Source organism: Aspergillus ibericus (assembly GCF_003184845.1).
Source record: "Aspergillus ibericus CBS 121593 unplaced genomic scaffold BO80scaffold_4, whole genome shotgun sequence".
Classification (NCBI taxonomy): domain Eukaryota; kingdom Fungi; phylum Ascomycota; class Eurotiomycetes; order Eurotiales; family Aspergillaceae; genus Aspergillus; species Aspergillus ibericus.
Genome location: NW_020292102.1, coordinates 953,611 through 975,108, shown reverse-complemented (window position 1 = coordinate 975,108; position 21,498 = coordinate 953,611). Strand labels below are relative to the sequence as shown.

At 34.9% G+C, this 21,498-nt stretch overlaps 4 protein-coding genes across 4 annotated transcripts; 2 read left to right on the top strand and 2 right to left on the bottom strand.

The window, feature by feature from the left end:
• Nucleotides 1-12,161: 12,161 nt before the first annotated feature.
• BO80DRAFT_178030 (uncharacterized protein) lies at nt 12,162-14,659 on the top strand. Its single transcript, XM_025713991.1, has one exon. The coding sequence runs from the start codon at nt 12,208-12,210 to the stop codon at nt 14,581-14,583; it is 2,376 nt and encodes a 791-aa protein (XP_025579460.1). The 5' UTR covers nt 12,162-12,207; the 3' UTR covers nt 14,584-14,659.
• A 75-nt stretch (nt 14,660-14,734) lies between these two features.
• On the bottom strand, nt 14,735-15,602 carry BO80DRAFT_452054 (uncharacterized protein; the record flags this gene model as incomplete). The annotated part of the gene is made up of 2 exons (XM_025721930.1): nt 14,735-15,267; nt 15,335-15,602. The coding sequence occupies 2 exons, from the start codon at nt 15,600-15,602 to the stop codon at nt 14,735-14,737; spliced, it is 801 nt and encodes a 266-aa protein (XP_025579459.1).
• Nucleotides 15,603-17,123: 1,521 nt separating this feature from the next.
• On the bottom strand, nt 17,124-18,005 carry BO80DRAFT_345966 (WSC domain-containing protein; the record flags this gene model as incomplete). Its single annotated transcript, XM_025715346.1, has 2 exons — nt 17,124-17,605; nt 17,711-18,005. The coding sequence occupies 2 exons, from the start codon at nt 18,003-18,005 to the stop codon at nt 17,124-17,126; spliced, it is 777 nt and encodes a 258-aa protein (XP_025579458.1).
• Nucleotides 18,006-19,072: 1,067 nt separating this feature from the next.
• On the top strand, nt 19,073-21,425 carry cps1 (Gly-Xaa carboxypeptidase). The gene is made up of 3 exons (XM_025713989.1): nt 19,073-19,798; nt 19,845-21,142; nt 21,211-21,425. Exons 1-3 carry the CDS (start codon nt 19,458-19,460, stop codon nt 21,282-21,284), a joined length of 1,713 nt encoding a protein of 570 aa, XP_025579457.1. The 5' UTR covers nt 19,073-19,457; the 3' UTR covers nt 21,285-21,425.
• Nucleotides 21,426-21,498: the final 73 nt, after the last annotated feature.

Genomic DNA, 21,498 nt, shown 5'->3' with positions numbered 1-21,498 from the left:
AAATATTAATAGAAATATTAAATAACATTTACAATCTAGTAGATATTCTCTAGTAACTTAATAAATTACTAAAAATTGAAAATTAAAATAATAAATTATATATATACTTATACACCAGTGGTTTCGACCTTGTAAAGGCTTTTAAAAATATAAAAATTATCTATATTATAAATTTTTATTTTAAAGACTTAAAGAAGAACATAAATTAATAAGTAATTATTTTCTAGAATAATTCATTAATTAAATACTAAATAAATATTTACGGATACTAGTAGTATTTAGCTATTTAATATAATATTATAGCTCGCTAATTTTTCTACTCTAGTATTAATATAACACATGCAAAGTTCTGCCAGTATAATAAATAAATTTTTTTATATTTATTATTAGAAGATATAGACTTCATTATATAGATTACAGTAATAACTATCTTATTTTAAAAAATTATAGATATAATTCATGAATACTTCTCTAATATTTTAGTATTCTCTAACAATGATTTAAAGAATGAAAAGAATAAAAAAAAATAATAATAATTTAAAAAGCTTAGATTATTTATAATAATTTTCCTGTGCATATTCTTGCTATTTAATAAGTTTATTAATACTTAGTATTTATTAATATTTTAATATTAATTCAAAAATATTACTGGTTAAATATATATAAATATTTCCTATTACTTTATATAAGATAATATAATATATTTCTTAGTGTATTTAGCCCATAGTTAGGAAAATTAAAAAAAAATTATATAACTTAATATATCCGTAATGTATATATCTAATATAAAGATTATTCAGTAGTAGTCTTCCGTAGTTTTATTAACTTTAATAATCTTTAATATTTTTTTAGTAATTCCTAATATATCCTTATATATTAGTTATATTTTTACTAGAGATTTATTAATTATATTTATTAAACTATTCTTTCTATTTAATTAAATAGTAGTCTTAGCCATTATATTATTAGTAATCTTTAATTTTTTTAATTTTCTATTCTTCCTTATTATCTAGCTCTAATATTAATAGTATCTTTTTATAATCTGTACCAACATTCTACGGCTCTAATAATAAAATATAAAATATATTATAGATTTATTTATATTTATCAGGTAAACATAGATAATATATTTATAATCTAATCTATTTTAGAATCTGAAAAAATCTTATAAACTTTAAAACTAATTTTTTTAATCTCTTGAACTATAAGTTCTGGATTAATAATTTAACTAAATCTTTTTTTTTAAAGTAAAATAATTTTCTATACTTATTATAGTATTTCTTTTACTTTTCTATAGCTGTTTACTATATTTTTTAGAATTATTCTCTTACTTATTTAAGCTTTTTAATTCTATTCTATATAGCTAGAATCTCTCACTGTTGAGAATTATTCTTGATTCTAATATAGAAGTCTAGTAAATAACTATAAAGAATTTTATTAAATAATTATCTAATAGTTTTATTATCTATATTATTATAAGTAAATTAGATGGTTGGTAATATTACAGCCTAATTTATAAAAAATTAAGTAAAATAATACTTTAAATAATATTCTAAGATTTAATTTATTTTTTCTGTTTAATTATTAGTTTATAGATGAAATACAGTAGAAAGCCTTAAGATTATATAACTATTATAGTTTAAGTCTAACTAAAATTTACTGGTAAATATTAAATCTTAATTAAATATAATTTTATTAAAAGGTCCGAATACTAGTTTATGACGGCAGCCTCGTTCAGGGCCTTGTTCAGGATCATATAACCATATTTATTTTATTTACTTTATTGTTGTTTTCTTCAAGTAAGCGCCCATAACACTTCTTATTTTTCTTTTTTTCTCTTTATATTTAAAGTTCTAAAATAGTTAATACTAATACAACCTCATTTTATTACATTGAACGGTTGTTTTATAACTTTAAATATTATTCTTTATTTCTTTTCCTATTACTATACACGGCCAGCTCCTGCTAAGCTGTTAGTAGTCTCTATCCCATATTCTTAATAATATTTAATAGCCAAAAGACCTATCTAACTAACTAACCAAACAAATAAATAAAATAACCAGAGAAAGTACCCAGACTCTTAGTCTTAAGAATAACTAATGACTTTCTACGATACTACTTAATGAACTAAACTGGGAAGATAGATTTAATTAGACTGAATTTAATAATTAATATAAAAAAGACTTAAAATAGACTTTTAAAATCCTTCTAAAGATTTTTAATATTTTAAAAATTAAAAAAGATAATTTTCTAGATTAGCAGAATTAGCAGGCCCAAAAGATTAAATATCTTACTAAAGAATAGGACTACTTTATTATATAAGCTCTACAACAGTAAATATATCTAGATTAGAATATTTCTATAAAAGTGAAGAAACCTATAAAGATTCTAGATTCTTTTTTATTCAGTAATAGCGTGGATCTGACTTATAAAAACTAAACTCTTATTATATAGTAAAAATTAAAAACTAATACTAACTAATATAGTATTCTTACTATATGCAAGGCATACGTTATTAGCCGATATTAAAATATTATTAAAAAATATTTTATTTTATATTTTCATCCTGACGCTACTGACCTCTTTTTTAATTTAAATAATATATTTAAATATCTAAAAACTATCTTTACTGATTTTAATAAAATTTATAACGCCCGTTACTAGTACTAGAGCTTATAGATAAAGACTAGAAACAAGTTTTATATCTTTATCTTAATTTTTTATTATCTTGCTATTAAAGCCAGAATTAATAAAAATATCTAGAAGGATAATCTCTATAATAAATTCTTTATTAAATTTTAAGATCTTACCGCGTATAGTTACAATAATAAAGACTTTAAAAAATTTATAAAGTAATACGCTAACTCTACAAATATAATTAAAGAATAAATTAAAAAACATATTAAAAATAATTTTATAGTAGTTAAAGATTATATAGAATCTTGTGTATTTTATTCTCCTGCTACTATTTTAAATATTATAAATATTTCTTCCAAATCTCCAATCTGAGCTTTTAGTATGGAACTAGAAACTAGAAAGACATTAATAAAAGATAGGAAGTATTTCTACTATAAAGAGCCCGGCCATAGGAGCAGAGAATGTCCTAAAAAGAAGACCATACAGGTGAAGGCTCTGGAAGCCCCCACGGAGGGACCATAAGATGCAGTTAGAAGATGAACAGCCAAAGCCTCTATAACCACTATCAATTCTCCCCCATACCAACCAAAGCAGCCCGTGCGAGGCCCTAGCAAAGATAGAATACAACCTAATTAGAAAAAACTACTAGTATTACCTTTCTCCTGAAATCTTAAAGCCTGAACTAAAACCCGCCCCAATCAGATTCTCCTATGGAGAAATAGTTTTTATTAGAATAACTAGCTTCTAATAATATCTAAAGAACTTAGAGACAGAGACTTTTATTACCTTATTTAATACTATTAAGAAGATTTTTATAAAGAAACTAGAGATTCCATATACAAGTAAGAAGAATAAGATTAAAAAAATCTTTCCTAAATAATACTATGATTTAGTAGATATTTTTTTAAAGAAGAAATCTAACATGCTACTTCTATCCCGATATTATAACTATAAAATTTAGCTAGAGAGTAAGAACCCTCTAGATATTATTTCTCTCTATAAAATAATAATAAAAAAACTATAAACCTTCTATAATTATATTATAGAAAATCTAAATAAAAGATTTATTATATTAAACTTTATATTTTTTATATTTCCTATTCTAATAGTCTGAAAGCCTGGAGGAGACCTCCACTTCTATATAAATTATTAAAAATTAAATATTCTAATTAAGAAGGACCTGTACCCCTTATTTTTTATTAATAAAATAATAAATTATCTATGTAATGTAAAAATCTTTATAAAATTTAATATATATTAAAATTTCTACTGGATTAGAATAGATCTTATTTTAAAAAATCTTATTATTTTTAAAATGCGATATAACTTATTTAAATATTAAGTTTTTTTATTTAAACTTACTAATGGACCCGCTACCTTCTAATAATTTATTAATAAGACTTTAATAAAATATTTAGATAAGTTTATAATAGTTTATATTAATAATATATTAATTTACAGTAATAATACAGCCAAGTATAAGCTATATATATATTTAATATTTAAAAAGTTATAAGCTATAGGCTTACAAGCTATTATTTATAAATATAAGTTCTATATTATAAAGACTAAGTTCCTAGAATTTATTATTGCCACCAATAATATCCGGGTAGACTTAATAAAGATTACTATTATTATTAAATAAATAATTCCAATAATTATACAGGGAATTTAATTATTTATAAATTTTTATAACTTCTACTAAAGATTTATTAAAGTTTATAGTAGAATAGTACGGCCCTTAACATGACTAATCTAAAAAAATATTATCTTTAATTAAAATTATATCTGTATCGAAGCTTTCAAGATATTTAAAAAAATATTAATTTTAGTCTCTATTCTAGCCTATTATGATTCTATATTTCTTACTTATATTAAGATAAATATTATTAATAAAATTATTACTAAGGTACTCTTATAGCTAGTAAATAAAATCTAATACTTAGTAGCCTATTATTTTAAGACTATATTTTCTATAGAATATAACTATAATATTTATAATAAAGAATTACTAGTAATCATTTATACCTTGAAGAAATAGTAACTGGAATTAGAAAGATTTTAGTATATAGATTATTTTAATATTCTAATTAACTATTAAGTCTTGGAGTATTTTATAATTATTAAAAGATTAAATATCTATTAAGTATAGTAGGTTGAATTTTTTTTTAATATTATTTTTTAATCTGATTCTATTCTGGGAAATATAATACCTTAGTAAATATACTAATCTATAAAAATAATAGTAAGTAAATTCTAATATAATACTATAAGTAAATCCTATTACTCCTAGAGTATTTAAAAAATAAAATATATTTTTATTTATTAATTTTTAAATTACTGATAGTTCTCGCCCTTGTACAGGAATATTTATAGATTATAAATTAATTTTTAGTAATTAACTAGAACTATTTTTTCCTAGAACCTTACCAGGAAAAAGTCTGTTATAGTAAAAAAGAATATATCCTAAAAAATAAACTTCTACTTTTTAATAATTTATTAATAGTTCTAAATAATGGGGATTTACACACTTAATTACTAGATAAAATCTACTATTAATTATTATTTACTCACCCAGGCTAAATAAAGATACTAGGTCTTATAAAATATTAATATTATTAAAATATTTAGAACTAAGATATATATTATTATCTAGATAACTATTTAATCTATAAATAAAAGAATATAAAATAAAATCTTTCTCTAAGATTTTTATAATCTCTATTAATTCCAGACTACCTGGAATAATATTTATTAATAAACTTTTAAATATTCCTAAAAAATTATTATAGTTTTAATATTATATTTATTATAGTAGACTGGTTAAGTAAGCAAGTTATCTTAATACTATATATAAAAATTATATTTATATAAAATATAATCTAGTTTTTCCTAGAGTATGTATACTCTTAGTCAGGATCTTTAGATATAATTATATTAAATTAAAGAGAATAATTTATATCAGAATTCTAGGATAAATTATATTATATATTATAAGTAAAACTTAAGTTTTTAATAATATACTATCTTTAAATTAATAAATAAACTAAAATCATGAATTAATACACAGTATAAAAACTTATTTCTTTTATAAATTATTATTAAGATAACTAGTTAAAACTTTTACTACTAATTAATTTTACTTTTGTAGTCTTGTCCCAAGAATCTATAAGATTATTATTTTTTATAATTAAGTAAGAATATAAATTCTATATTTTCTTTGACTGGATATCTTTTTAAACCTCCATTACAGATATTATTAATTAATAATAAGCCTGAGTCCTAGCCCACCATATAAAATAGATATGGGAGCTGGTAAAGGAAGATATATAGACTATTTAATAAATTTAGATCTGTGTAACTAACTAATAGTATTAATCTATAGATTTTAATATTAAAAATAAGATTTATATAAATATTAAAAACTAGTACTGGGGGTAACTGTCCCAGAAACTATTAAAAAATTAATATAATTTAGTAATTATCACTAAGAAAATTAATTATATATTTTAAGTTTAATTACTTAATAGTATAAAAATCTATTCTATATTTTATTCTGATAAATTTTATCTTCACAGTACTTTAGAATTGTTATCTAGATAGATCTTAGATTAGATTTCTTCAATTAAAATTAATAACTATACTAAATAGAAAGTAGAATAGATTTTAAAAAATTATTTATAAATAAGAACTCTGTAATACTACATTAAATAGATAAATTCTAATAAAAATAATTATAAATAATATTCTACTAGTAATTTTAAAAATATATCTTTCTACTTACGTAATTTTTATATTTATTATCTAAATTATTCCAGACTATTTAAACAACTCTCTATATAGATCACGGCCGCGGAAAATAACAAATTTATTATAGATTATAATAATAATAACATTCCCCTGATTAAGAATAATTAGATTTAAATAAGAGAATAATATAACAGCAATCTCGTTCAGAACCTTATTCAGGATTATATAATCATATTTATTTTATTTACTTTATTATTATTTTTTTCAAGTAAGTATCTATAATATTTCTTGTTTTCCTTTTTTCCTCCTTATACTTAAAGTTCTAGAGTAGTTAGCACCAATACGACCTTATTTTATTGCGTTGAATGGCCGTCTCAAGTTCAACTCGTTAATAGAAGAATTTGGCTAGATTTAGAACTGTTATAGTTAATAGAATAATAAAAAAAAATAATATTTTAAGAATCAGTTAATGATAATAAGGATAAAATCAATAGTTTATTCATATTAAATAATTAGAGATAATCCTATGATAAAATCCATTAATAATTCTATAAAGAAACGGGAAGGAATTAGTAGCGATTTAAAATTATTATATAATTAATATTTTAAAACTATATTATCTTAATATATTAAATAAATTTAAATATATTTAATTATATTTTTATGTAGTCTACTCCAGTGGAATTTTCTATATAATAATACTTCTATTTAAGTTTTTCTAAAATATCCTGCTAATAGAACATCATAATATAGATAGATAAGTATTTAATATAATATTTCAAAAGATAAAATATAAAAATAATCTTTAAAATAAATATAATTAGTAGTCTTAATAGTCCAATATTTTTAATCTAATTGTTCTTATTAAATAGTAAGCTTTTATTATTAAGTCTCTAGATCTTTATTCTGTAAATATAAGATTATTTTTTAAAATTTAAAATTATATTTATCTAAGTATAAAACTTTTACAGTACACACACGTGTTACTATAAATTAAAGAATAAATCTCTTTTAAGATAAATTTTCTTAAGCAATCTAGTCAGCTATCTCTATACTAGCTTAATCATTAGGATTCTTTAAGCTTAATACTATATAAGTATTAAATCTAGAGTAATCTTATATATTTCAAGATTTAAACTAGGATTTTATATTTATTAAATTCCTAATTATCAGGGATAATATATCTATAAAATATTCTTAAATTAGGGTTAAAAGTTTCTCTTAAAAAATAGATTCTATTTAGAATCTAGTAGATATTCTAGAGGATTTATTTACTAGATTTAACTTTCCTATCCTATATTTAATAATAAAATTAAAAGAAATTAAGCTTATAAGCTATTAAATTTATCTTTTATTAACTCTGGTCTGGCGCATGAACAATTATAAGTTTAAATAATCAAATAAAACCTTAATTATTTAAAGAGTACTCTCGAGATATTATCACTATTATTTAAAAAAATAAATAATAGTAAATAATTTCTAGTCTAGAGTACTATAATTTAGTTTAACACTAGAGAACTTATAAGACTAAAAAATAACTAGATAGAATATATCCTTACTATTAGATTAGAATAAGATTTTATTTATTCCTTTCTTAAATACATCTATTTCTAAATATCAAGATTTTATAGGATTAAAATATATTAATAAAAATATTTATTAAAAGGCAATAATTAAACAGTAAAAAGTTATTTATTTATGTAAGTTTAATTAGATTTTTTCTAGTTTTTATTTATTAACTACTCCATAGAGTAAAAAGGTAAAAAATAATATAATATAAAAATAATTTTAGATAAACTATTAATAAAAGTTACAAAATCCTAAGAAGACTTAAATATTATAATAATTTTTAAATAATAATTATAAAATAATATCATTTACTTAGTAAGAATCTATAAATATACTATTAATATTAATAATATATTCCAGGAATTTGACTTGCAATTAATAAATAAATATTTTAATAATTTTATATAAAATTTAGTTTCTCGAAGTCTTTCTAATATTTAATAAATATATCTTGTATAGGATTTCCTATCTAATAAAAAAATAAAAATATTATCTAGATATACTATATAAAAGTTATCAAAAAGTCCATGGAGTATAATATATATATAATTTTAAAAAATTACTAGAGCATTAGTTAATCTAAATAGTATAATTATATACTTAAAATAACTATATTAAATATAAAATGTAGTTTTCTATTTATTTCTTTTTTTAATATAAATTTAGTAATAGGCATCCTTAATATTAATCTTTAAAAAATATTTACTACTTGAAACTTTATTAAGAATCTCTAAAATAAAAAATAAAAAATAATAATTTTTAATAAAAATTTTATTAAAACTCCTGTAGTCCATATAAAAATATAAACTATTATTTTTTTTTAATATAAAAAAGATAGAAACTCCTACAAGACTTTTAGAAAACTATATTTAACCTAATTTCAGATTTTCTTTAATATATTCTTATAAAGCTTTAAGTTCAGCTTCTGAAAGAGGGTATATAAAACTATATAAAAATATTTTATTAGGCTTAAAATTAATAGCATGGTTTATAGGACTATAAAAAAGTAGCTATTAAAAAAAATCTATAAAAAAAATATCACGGAACTGATGGAGTTCAATTAATAATAATTCTAGATTTAATAGTAAATTATAAGATTCTTTCTTAGATAGCTAGATATTTTTAAGAAACTTAATAACAATATATACTTTTACTAAATTTTGAGTTACTCTAGTGAATTTAGTGGTAGAAAAAAAAGAAATAAATAATATATTAAACTACTATAAATAATTCCATGCTAATAAGATAATATATAAATTTTAAAATATAATTATAGATAATAAAACAAGACTACTATTTAGTTAAAGATTTTTATTAATCTTTATATAATATCATGTAAAAGTTCAAGTACTTCCTCGCGAATTAGTAATAATAATAGAGATCTTCTATATATTATAAATAGAAATATTAAGTTAATTAATTATTTTAATTCTAGATATAGTAACTAGAGCATATTAGAGTTTATAAATTTTAATAAATTAATAATTAATAATATCTATCTTAATATAACTATCTAGATTTATAAAGGTTTCAAGACTATTTTAAATATAAATAGGAATATAAAAATAATAAATAATTTTTACTATAGATAAAAAAATTAAAATTATAGAATCTATTTTAATTCCTCTACTTTTTCTTCTAGCTCTAATAAAAACTAATAAACTTTAGTAGATTAGATTTTTTTATTTTTAATAAGATAATAATTTACAAAATACTAAGTACTATTATATATAAAATATTATAATTATTTATTAGTTTTTTTAATAAAATTTTTTTTATAATTTAAGGTATTATCTATAACAGATTTATTATTATAATAAGTTAAAATCTATTTATGTGGTCTGTAATCATTGAATTAATTATTATTATATTTATATTTTCTTCTATTATTTTATAATTTATAGTAATAGATAATAGTAAATACCATTTCCTCTCATTTTTTAGGTAAGTGCGGAACGTATTCTTAAATATAATAATTTAAATCTAGTAATAATTTAATAAAATATAATAAAACTCTTTTTTTCTTAACTTAATAAGAAAAATATTATTTTAAAATATCAAAATAAGCATGAAACTCTTTTAGATCTTGATTATATTATTAATAAGCTTATTTAAGTTAAATTATAATATCTAATTAAAAAATAATAATATTTTAAATTAAAATAAAGATCTAGTCTTTAAATTAAAATTATAATTTTTTAAGTAATTATTTCTCTTCCAGGCTCTTATTATTAGTGAAATAATACTATCTCTATCTATATACTAAATCTATATAGCTAATAATAGCGAGAATCTTGCATTCTTCAGTAGAATATTTTCTAAAAATCTTTTAAAATATATATTCTAAATTAATAATCTATTTCTAATATTTTTAGAAATTAAAATTTAATATAAAATAAGAAATATTTTTAAACTTGATTTCTTCTTTTTCCTTATCAGATTCGGTGGAAGATTAAAAATATTTAAATAATATTTTACTAGAAGAATAATCTCTCTAAAGATAAGCTATTCTTTATTATAAATTATTAACTTACTCTAACTAATAAATACGATCTTCTAACTATTAAATTTCTTTAACAGTAAAAACAGTATTTAATAATAGTTCTAAATTGGTTTAATCATTGACTAATTCTATTTTTTTACGATTCTTAAAAGGTGGTATTTTCCTTAAATAGTCAAGAAAGAAGAATCAGAATATAATAAAATCTATTTATTAGAATAAAAGATCTATTAACTAGATAAGGAACTGGCTATTAAATATATAGAATTCTACTAGTAATAATAATATAGCTTATATCCACGTAGAGAGACTAATCCTTAGAAAATCAGTAATCTAATACTGATAAATATTATTTTATAGTAGGTAAGAAGATCCTGAACTACTATTAATAATCTTATAATTACTATAGCTATTCTAGTACATCACCCGAAAGCCCTAGATTACACTGACTGGGCTACTATAGGACCAGGACATCGGTCGGGCCGGTGCTGATAAGATAAAACCTCTATCCAAACCGTTCTATCACAGTTCTCTACTTATAGTAGTAGTACTGATATTTTTTTATATATCTATTTATATTTTATCCCGTATAAAGTATTCCAATCTTTTATTAGATTATTTATAGTTGGTATATATTCCCCTCCATATACTAAGTAAGTGGTGATATAAGAGAAAAGTTATTATAACCAGATGGTCGCGGTATCTTATATACGGAGAAGAAAGACAATTTCTATAGGATTTAATAAGGTAGGTATTTATATACGAGGGCTAATAAGTCTCAAATTATTAAGCTTGGATCTAGCTATGATGGAACTTAATATTTTAGTTATCCATAGTAGCCACCGCTTTTTATATATAATTATTGTGATAGAACGGTCTGGATTGAGACCTTATCTTATCGGCAGTGGCCCGACTAATATTCTAATTCTGTAGTAGTCCAGCCAGTGTGGTCCGGGTCCTTAGAGTGACGTGCTGGGATGGTCATGGAAGTCATAAGATTATTAGTGATAGTTTGGGACCTCCTCACCTACTATAAAATAATACTTCTCAGTGTTAAGCTACTGATTCTTCAAGGATTAGTCTATTTTATAGATATAAGCTATCTTTATTACTACTAGTAGAATCCTACATGTTTAGTAGCTAGTTCCTTACCTAGTTAACAGACTATCTATCCTAACAAGTAGATCCTATTACATTATAGATATACGGGCTTAATAATTTTAGTATTTCTATAAGAAGTACTGGATTTTACCCAAGTGGAAGCTATTTATATATATAGACGAAGTATTCCTCTATATTACGGAAAGAAAGACCGCGGCTATAATTATTAGGGGAAGAAAGGCTATATAAAATCATAATATAGTATTAGTTTTTATATTCTGTCTTGTTCCCTGCGTACGTATATATAGTATATATATTCACGAACTTTGATATGGTGTTTCTTCTGAATAATTAAAGCGATATCACTAGTTAAATAATTCTGATAGAATAAGCTGATAATCTCAGTCTTAAAAGGCTCAAGATTAATGAAAGAAGGCATGATAAATAAAAGAATATAGTTAGGATTCTACGTACAGTGTTATTCTAGTTCCTTTCAAAGATGCGGTAGACTAGGCGGTGAAAGCACTTCAACACATTTGCAGGATGGCCGCTATTAACCGCCGTAGATATCGGGCCTCAGGCCCCGAATCGCTCTGAGCGGGAACTTGTCGAGAGTCAGCTTGAGTGCCATCGCAACTACGCGCGCAACGATGGGCGCTCCAGATCCCCTTCCGCTGGGCTCGGATCGGACCTCATCGGCCCTCCGACGCAGCTGTGTTTTCTGTCGCTCCCGGAAGATCCGATGCTCGGGCGAATCCATCTGCAGTGCTTGTGAGAAGCGCAACCTCAGCTGCGTCTACAGTCCGGAAGCTCGCAAAGGCCGACCCAAGCAGAAGGGGACAACGGCACAGCCTGACCCCGCCTCTGATACACATAGTAACCATGGCGGAGAACCTTTACCATCCCCCAGAACATCCGTGGAGGGCGCCTCTCACAGCCCCGAGTCTGCAACCAACTCTGCCTTGAACGACATCGTGGGCGATGAGCTGGAGCGAAGGTTCAACGTCTGGTTCATCGCAAAGTCCGAGTCGTGCACTAATCTCTTTCAAAATTCGATTGTCTCTTATCGGTGGGACATGAAGCAGCCTTCGCAGAAGGGCTCGCCAGTCCGCCCCATAAAACCCCCTTTGAGCTACGATGGATTGCTGTCTTTTATGGCTTCTGAGATGGTGGGCATCCTGCCACTTCGTTTTAGTTACTTGGGAGACCAGCAACCGGATACCCCAAACCAAAATTACTATGTCTCGAGCTTGGCAGCAGACACGACGCTCACAATGTTTGATCCTATCGAGCGTGATTTCGATCCTCTGATGGCACTGGGGAAACATCTTGTCCTCCAGCTGGTCGACGTGTGGTTCTCTGCACATCCTTTATCGCCCCTGGTGTCTAAAACGCTACTTACAACGGCAATCCAAGAACAAACAGTGGATAGAGCCCTTCTAGGGGTCATCTTGGCCGATGCGTGCGAGGCACAGCCCATCACGACCGGGTCGGATGGAGATGTCTACAACAACCCCCAGGCACTATTCCAGGTGGCTTTATTGCAGCTGAAGCAGCGCACTCTAACTCTTGAGGATCCATTTGTTCTATCGACCGTGCAAGCAGTATTCCTGATCGGATGGAGGGAGTTATGCCTTGGCCATGCCCGCCGCGCTACCTGCTTATCAGGCTATGCTTGCCGGGTTATCGCCTGCCTGTACACCTGGCAGACGGATAGCAGGGCGTGTAGCAGAAAGTTAAATGGTGTCGATGTGGGCGTTGTTGAACGGGAACTTGTGCAAAATATCTACTGGTTGTGCTTGGCCACCACCACATGGGCCTTCATGCAGAGCGACCAGCCATTCACACTGCTCACCCCGGAAACAACGCCTGAGTTTCCATGCTTGGATGAGACTGCCTCGGCGATTCTCCACTTGGATCGCGCGTCGGGCAACATCTCTACGCTACAATCACAAATCCAGGCTATGCGGTGCCTGTGGCCGCTTAGCCATATTACTAGTACCGTGGGGCATGTCTATACATTGTATCTCAACACGCCAGCAGAGGACAAGCCAGGGCAGCCAGTATCATGGCAGAAGCAGCATCTCCATCAGTTGCATCAGCTTTTCCAGCCTCGTTTTGACCGATCTGTGCTGGCGTCGAGGTTGCACAGAATTCTCCTCCACGCCATTGAGCTCGTCACGAGCCAGGTCGGCATCATAACCTCGCGCTCCTTTCTATTGAATGCTTACCATAGCATCGCTATCCATATGCTCTTCTCGGGGGATAAAGTTGGCCAAGAGCGACAGATGATCTCTCCGTCCACCATTGATTCTTTCTGTCAGTCCGCTTCTGCACTCCTTGCCATCGCTCAGCAAAGCTCTTCGCAACCGACTAGTCCGATGTCAACACAAGTAAATATCGGCATCGAGTGTTCGAATATGATGCTCTACGGTCTTGACACATGCAGCCGAGGCCTCTCATACATCTACACCCGACATGAGCGGGGTTCGATCGAGGAGCGCAATACGATTAACATGACGCAAACCCAGCTGATAGATGTCGCTGCTCAGCTATATCAAGCGTGCAAAGGGGATGCCGTGTCCCGTCTAGGGTCTGCGTTACTGCCAGTGAAGAAACGATTTAAGCGTACGAAGATAGCCTTTGAACTTCTTGGGTCGTCTGCAGTTCCATCACTGCCTTCTGGTCCGAATGAGACCGATACTACGGGTATCTGGGCTGCCGCAAATGATCTCCGGTTGGACCCAGGGGTCATTGATCAGCTGGCAGGCCAATCTCTTAACTCTAGTCCCGGGTCTCTGCCGGCTATGGCACCCGACCCATCCATGACATTCCCTGAGCATCCGACCGAGGTCATTGATCCGGGGTTTTTCATAAACGGTCCGGTCGCAGCGCCCCTTCTGGGGTTTCCGGGCCTTGCCAAAATGAATATGCAACTACAGGACTACCTCTTTCAAGACGAAAGCGATCCAACCCAGGACATCTCTGGTCTCTTTGGCCAAGACACGGGAGAGAATTCGACTTAGCAATTCATCTAGTCTTCAGCCAACTGTATGACAACAGTCCCACATTAAATAATAAGTCATATCCAGCTGCTGTACACAGCTGGACTACTGAAGGGGTATCGTGTAAATCTGAAGAGGCATGTCACGCATGCATCGAGGTCAACTGGGGTGCTCATGACAGCTCGTGCCTCATCCGGCCTACTTCCAACTCTGCAGGATTCCCCGGTGTCTTCATCATTGGGGTAGTATACTGTTGCTGTTCAAACATCGGGTTACCACCAGTCGAGGCTATTTGTTGTAACCGCCGCCTCTGCTTTCTCTCCCAGGCGCCCCACACAATCGCAGCACTTGCAATAACACCGAGTGGGACACCGACACCGACACCGATGGCTGTATCACGGGAAGAGGAACCGGAGGAACCAGAGGAACTCGAAGTCAAAGAATCTGCAGTTGACGAGGAACTTGACACAGAGGTGGAAGACGAAGAGCAGTTCGTGGAAGAAGCCGTATCATTCCCTTTGGTGGTGAGATTCGCGAGCCCAGCATATCCGACCAGCATCTCGCCCGTGGCCACCTGGAACGAGTTTCCATAGGGACAGATCACCTTGCTCCCGTTACTGATCGGTGTACCGCAACAATACGTCGAAACGCCATCCACATAGAGAAGGTTGATGATGGAGCTGCCGCCGCTGGTGTTGACGTCCTCTATTCGTTGTAACATATACGTCAGTTATTCGCTTGCACAATAATTTACATCGGAAGAAGCACGCACGACAAACCGATGGGCAATTCTCCGACTCCCAATTTGGATCCGTACAAGCTCTAGACAAAACGTATGGTTGTTCCCCCGTGTCCATGCAGAGATTATTCGATAGACAGATGTCGGAGGTACCGCAGCACGCAGAATAGGTCTCCGAAGAGCAGGGGACGTTTCCTGTGGCAACGTTACCGTTGGGGTAGTAGCAGGTATTTGCCGCACTGGCTGTCGTGCATGATGCGACAAGCAGCACGACTGAAGCGGCGATCCCCCTGAGACTCATATCGAATAATTGACCCTTCTAAGCGACAGTCACGAGCAGGAGAAGAATGAAAGAAAGGAAGAAAGAAAGAAAGAAGGAGAACCCCAGGACGAGGCTGAATGCACGCCTTCAAGTCCAACAGGGAACTAGCCCGCGACTAAAATATGAATACGACTCTTCAGCCCGTGCCACGCTTCCCAGGCCCTGAATAAATTATCCATGGCTTCGAGGTGGGGTGACTGGACTGGCCAAGACTGTGCTGAATCCTTAGTGCTGATAGGATCGCTGGTTCGCTGCCAATGAGATGGTTCCTCAGTGATTAGCTGCCTCGTGGCAGTAAGCTAAGAATTGTAGTTAAAAATGAGGATTCGTTGTGCCATCTGAGCGGCTGAGCGTGACCATTCAGAGGCCCTGTCTGACAAGGCTATCCACTTAGTGCTCTCCTGTCGCCGTTGGCTAGTTTTAGCTTAGTATAGTTGGGTGTCCGCTCACCGCTAGAGAAGACTTACTCCTTGATTCTTTTCCTCGTGATAATAGCCCCTGCACCTAGACCGATTCTGTTATCGAAATCAAATGGGACCTACCACTGTAATTCATCACACGACATTGCCATTGATGTTGCCATATTTGGATAGTACCTATAATACCCCTCTTATAGTCACCCATTTACACAATACACCACAGCAGGACATTCTCCCATCCCATAGCTAAATAACAATTCGACACCCCAAATCCGGGACCCGTTTCCGAAACCCCATGTAGCCAGCCCAGTGGATGATAAGTCTCGGCGCCGTAGCGGGCAGCGGGGCAAGGGTATATATACCTTTCGAGTCATGTCCTACCTAGCATATAGACAGCACCTACATACCAATCCAAGAAAAGAAGATTGTGATCAATGAAGTCTACTATCTATCTACATAATACATCCCAAAGCAACCTCCAAAGGAAAACTACATAGGAGGAGAGGCTCACGGGGTTACATGTCCGGGGAGATCTCAGTCATATTTTCCCCTTCGTTGTGTCTGTACTGAGTGTGATAGAGATCTTTAGAGGGGCTTAGAAGGGTTTCTCTCTTAGCTTCATAGCTATACATAGTTAAGGTTCACCAGTTGTAGCATGAAGGGGTTCACCGTCTTCTTTGGTACTCTTTAGGATGCTGTATTGTCTAGATCTAAATTATGCCGGTAGCGTGTTATTGAGAATGGTTGGATAAGCTGGTTAGATCTGGTATGGTCTGAAAGGTACATACACATCCAATCATGTATCTAGATAGATAGATACTCCTACCAACAGACCAATCCTTCATGGAAAAAAAAACATAATGTATTCACGCAAAGGGATATCTCAAACCAAACAAACTAAACCACCTATACAAGAAACATACCAGAATCGACCCGCGAGACTAAATCCACGATACACCTTCTTCTCCAATCCAACCCCATCATTATGTATCTCCTGGCTAGGCACATCGCTCACATCACCCATAGCTATACATACATACAATCCCCCCCCCCTACCCCACATAAGCAATCAGAATCTAATCTACACCCCCAAACAAACCACCAAAACCACCCCCCCAAGCACACCCATCCCTGACTTTACACCGGGGGCAGCCCCAACACTCGCACTCGGACTCACCACCGCCCCACTACTCACCGACCCAGAACCAGATCCGGATCCAGCCACTGTACTGGACGGTGTGGCCGACGCCACCACAACCATCGACGACGTCACCGTCACCGACGGCACCGCAGTAGCAGTCTTAGCTCCATCCTCCGCAGCAGAAGAACTCGGCATCGCGATACCCGTTTCCACCATCGTGGGGTTGACTTTGATGGTTTCGGGGGAGATCGAGGAGTCCGAGGAGTCCGAGGAATCAGAGTCAGGGGCAATGACGATGCCGTTTTCGGTGTTGGTGGTTGAGGCGCGTTTCATCTTAGTATTGGTGTTGGTGGTTAGGTTGATGGGGGTGGTGGTGGTGGTGGTGGTGGAGTTATTGATCAGCCAGGTCGTAGAATTACCACCTAAGAGGTTAGATTTACTTTCGATTCTGGATATACTTGGGTAGATAGGAAGTAAAAAGTAGGTATTCTGGCTGTGTAAGGTACATAGGAAGTTGGAAAACGTACAATATTCCGAAGGAAATCCCGAACAAGGAATCCGACATTCCGTGGCGGACACTTGATCCTCCGCTGGAGGCAGCTGGTCACCGCAGTAACATTCATTGCCGTTGTGCAGGGCGAAGATGGGCTGGTTTTGCTGCGTGCAGAGTTGCTGGCAGTAGCCTTGGGATTGGAATTGATAGGTACCCGTGGAGACTAGTTGGCCGGGCGAGGTGTAGCAGCCCACGGTGGTGTAGGCGGAGACGCTGGTTAGAAGAGAAAGGATCGAGAGGGTGAATATGTTGGTATTGGATTTAGGCATGTTGATAACGAGCGAATATGCAGTCAATTCGGGTTGAAAGAGTGGCACGTATATACGTCGTAGTAAATACAGGATAGAAAGAACGATAGCACTGATTCCAAACATGGCAGCATCCTCCACCTATATACTGGTTGATCCTATGGTTGGCACCCCTGGAACTTGAGTTTGACAAAAAATCAGCGGGTGAAACGCAGCAGAATGCCGATCGGATGATCGCGTGAACGAACGCCTGTCTGGTTCTCCGGATTCCCAAAGGGTTCGTTCGGCTCCACGTCCCGCGCGTTGCGGTCGATCCCTTGCTGTCTTGGGGGTTTCATCATCACAATGCCTCCGCACGGTGTGTTTGCCGTTCGCCAGGTACCCGAGCGAGGGATGAGGGTTGGCCCGATGATGTAACGATCGTCGCGCTATCGGTTTCTGAGACCACCACGCGGCCGACTATCGATTGTCAGACGCTGGAGTTGGGTTGTGTCTGATTCAGTACCTAATTTGGGATTCTTGGATTCTTGAAGACCTGATGTCCCTGGAAGGCCCAAGTTGGGTGGATGGCTCGGGTATTGTTTTCCTGACCCATGGATCGGAGGGCGGGTGGCAGCGAGCGGGATGGACATGGGATCCATCGCGAGGTTGCAGTTTGCAGTTTGCCGTTGGCTTGTTTGCTTCGATCACGAGACTGCCTCATCCCCCTTTGTCCGGCTCGATGATTCTCTCTTCATCTTCGGGTTCTCTGCGCCTATCTTTTTCTAGTTCAGCCACTCCAATTGCTGCCGTCAATGCTCGAATGGCCCGCATAAATTACCGAACCTGCTAAGCGCCGATCATCACAAGCTTGATAGCGCCACGATGCACTGACTTTTCTCTGCAGACGATGCAGAGGTCTCTAACTAGTTATCCGAGGCTGCTGTGTCAGGAGGAAAGTGATCCCGAACGTGGGACTCCACCAGTCAAGGTCGCCTTGATGTCGGCCGATGATATGCAACAACCAAAGGGGTGTCGCGATCCCTGGTGAGACTAATGACGCACAGTGCGTCCCTTGATTTGTCACTCGATTGCAGCGAACGATGCTAGTCTGGTGGTGGCATTGCCCGAATAATACTCCGGGAGTGGCACTACCAAGTCATCATGGCAGCTCAGTTTGATGCCACCGAAGTCCTCGCCATCATATACTACCCAGCCCAAGATATCGCCTTCTCCGCCGCTGTCCCCCCAACGTCGCTTACCGCAATTTAATCTTTCTGCAACCTTCCTCCTATGGCAATCTGGGCGGCCCCGTCCGCTAGCCGACGGCCGACTTATCATCTGGCAGATAGATAGATACGACAGGCGGTGGATGGCGCAACTCCGCGATAAGATAACCCAATGTCTTGACGTACGCCCTGCGTCGGCCTTCCCCTCATATTATCCCCCGACTTCCCCTGGCATCTCTCTTCAGCAAAGCTTCCGGAGTTGACGATGACCAAGTTCCAATTGCTTCCTCTTGTCGCAGGGCTGCTCGTCCCCTCGGTGGCAGCCCTCAGCATTCCCACCCCACAGCAGATTCTCGATACCTTCACTGTGGGAGATACCAACGGCCTCTGCCCCCTGGCACCCAAAGTTGACGTTCCGGACGATGGGCTCTTCCCCGCTCTCAAGTTCGTCGAGGACAGCTCCTTCAAGTCACGCCAAGTCAATCGTCTCTCCAGGGCCGTCCAAGTCCCAACTACCGTCGACGACTACATGAGAGACCCTTACGACGAGAAGTTCGCTCCCTTCGTCGACTTCCAGAACCTCCTGCAGACCCTCTTCCCCCTCACGTACGTCTCCCATCCCTATCACACACCCTCCCCTAACACCACCCAGTCACTCCTACGCCCGCGTAGACCACATCAACCGATTCGGTCTCGTCTTCACCCTCAATGGCACCGATGACTCTCTCAAGCCCCTGCTCTTCACCGCCCACCAGGACGTTGTCCCCATCAACGATGCCTCCGACTGGACCTATCCCCCCTTCGACGGCCACTTCGACGGCGAATGGCTCTGGGGCCGCGGTGCCAGCGACTGCAAGAACGTCCTGATCGGCCTCTTATCCGTCGTGGAAGACCTCCTCTCCCAAGACTGGGACCCCACCCGCACCATCATCCTCGCCTTCGGCTTCGACGAAGAATCCCACGGCTTCCTCGGCGCCGGATCCATCGCCCAATTCCTCGAAAACACCTACGGCCCCGACAGCTTCGAATTCATCCTCGACGAAGGCGGCATGGGTCTCGAAACCGTCGACGACTCCGACGACACCATCATCTACGCCCTCCCGGGCGTCGGCGAAAAAGGCAGCCTCGACGTCGTCCTCACCCTCGCCGTTCCCGGCGGCCACAGCTCCGTGCCCCCCGCGCACACCGGCATCGGCATCATCTCCGAGATCATCTACGCCCTCGAGCGCGAAGACCTCTTCATCCCCGTCCTCGACCCCCACCACCCCACCCGCAAAATGCTCGAATGCCAAGTCCGTCACTCCCCCGCCCACGTCGAACCCTGGCTCGCCTCCGCCCTCCAATCCACCGACTATATCTCCCTAGCCGAGCACCTCGCCGCCTCCCGCGGCTCCAAATTCCGCTTCATCCTCCAAACCTCCCAAGCCGCCGACATCATCACCGGCGGCGTCAAATCCAACGCCCTCCCCGAAAAGATCTCCGCCGTCGTCAACTACCGCGTCGCCCTCCACCAATCCCCCGATCTCATCAAATCCCGCGCCGTCAACATCATCTCCCCCATCGTCAATAAATACAACCTCTCCCTAACTGCCTTCCCGGACAACGATCAAGTCGACCCCTCCCTCAACAACCACCTCACCCTCACCACCCTCAACGGCGCCCTCAGCCCCGCCCCCGTCAGCCCAACCGACATCACCACCGACCCCGTCTGGGCTCGCTTCTCCGGCGTCACTCGCTCCGTCTTCGAATCCGTCCCCAGCCTCCAGGGCAAGACCGTCGTGGTCAGCGGTGACATCATGACCGGAAACACCGATACGCGATTCTATTGGTCTCTGTCGAGGAATATTTACCGGTGGAGTCCGTCGCGCGCTGGTCGCGCCGTGAATATTCATACCGTGGACGAGAGAATTGATATTGATATTCATCTCGAGGCGATGATGTTGTATTACAGTGTGTCTACCTGCCCTTGATAACCTCTGATTGTGTTGGGATGTGGATCGACTAATGTGTGTTTATAGGTCTGATTCGCTCGTTTGATGGCTGGACGGACTCGAACTCTGTGACTGAAGAGCTGGCTCATGATGTGCTGTGAGGTGTTTGCTGGTTCTTGGGGCTTGGCCTGTTACGTGTGATGCTGCGTATGAGTCCCTCCTTTTATGGTTCTTTGCAAAAGTTCATCTCTGGATCTCGTCTCTGGATCTGAATTTCATCTGTTGGGTTTCTGTTCCCGATTTGCATGAGGCTTGGCATCCTTCAAAATATTGCATCTGATGACGCAATGACCTCTACTTTACATCCATTTATCA

Coding starts and splice junctions, on each gene's coding strand:
- BO80DRAFT_178030 (XM_025713991.1), top strand. CDS start 12,208: ATGGGCGCTCCAGATCCCCTTCCGCTGGGCTCGGATCGGACCTCATCG.
- cps1 (XM_025713989.1), top strand. CDS start 19,458: ATGACCAAGTTCCAATTGCTTCCTCTTGTCGCAGGGCTGCTCGTCCCC. Junction 19,799..19,844: donor CAGACCCTCTTCCCCCTCAC/GTACGTCTCCCA, acceptor AACACCACCCAG/TCACTCCTACGCCCGCGTAG. Junction 21,143..21,210: donor GGCGATGATGTTGTATTACA/GTGTGTCTACCT, acceptor GTGTGTTTATAG/GTCTGATTCGCTCGTTTGAT.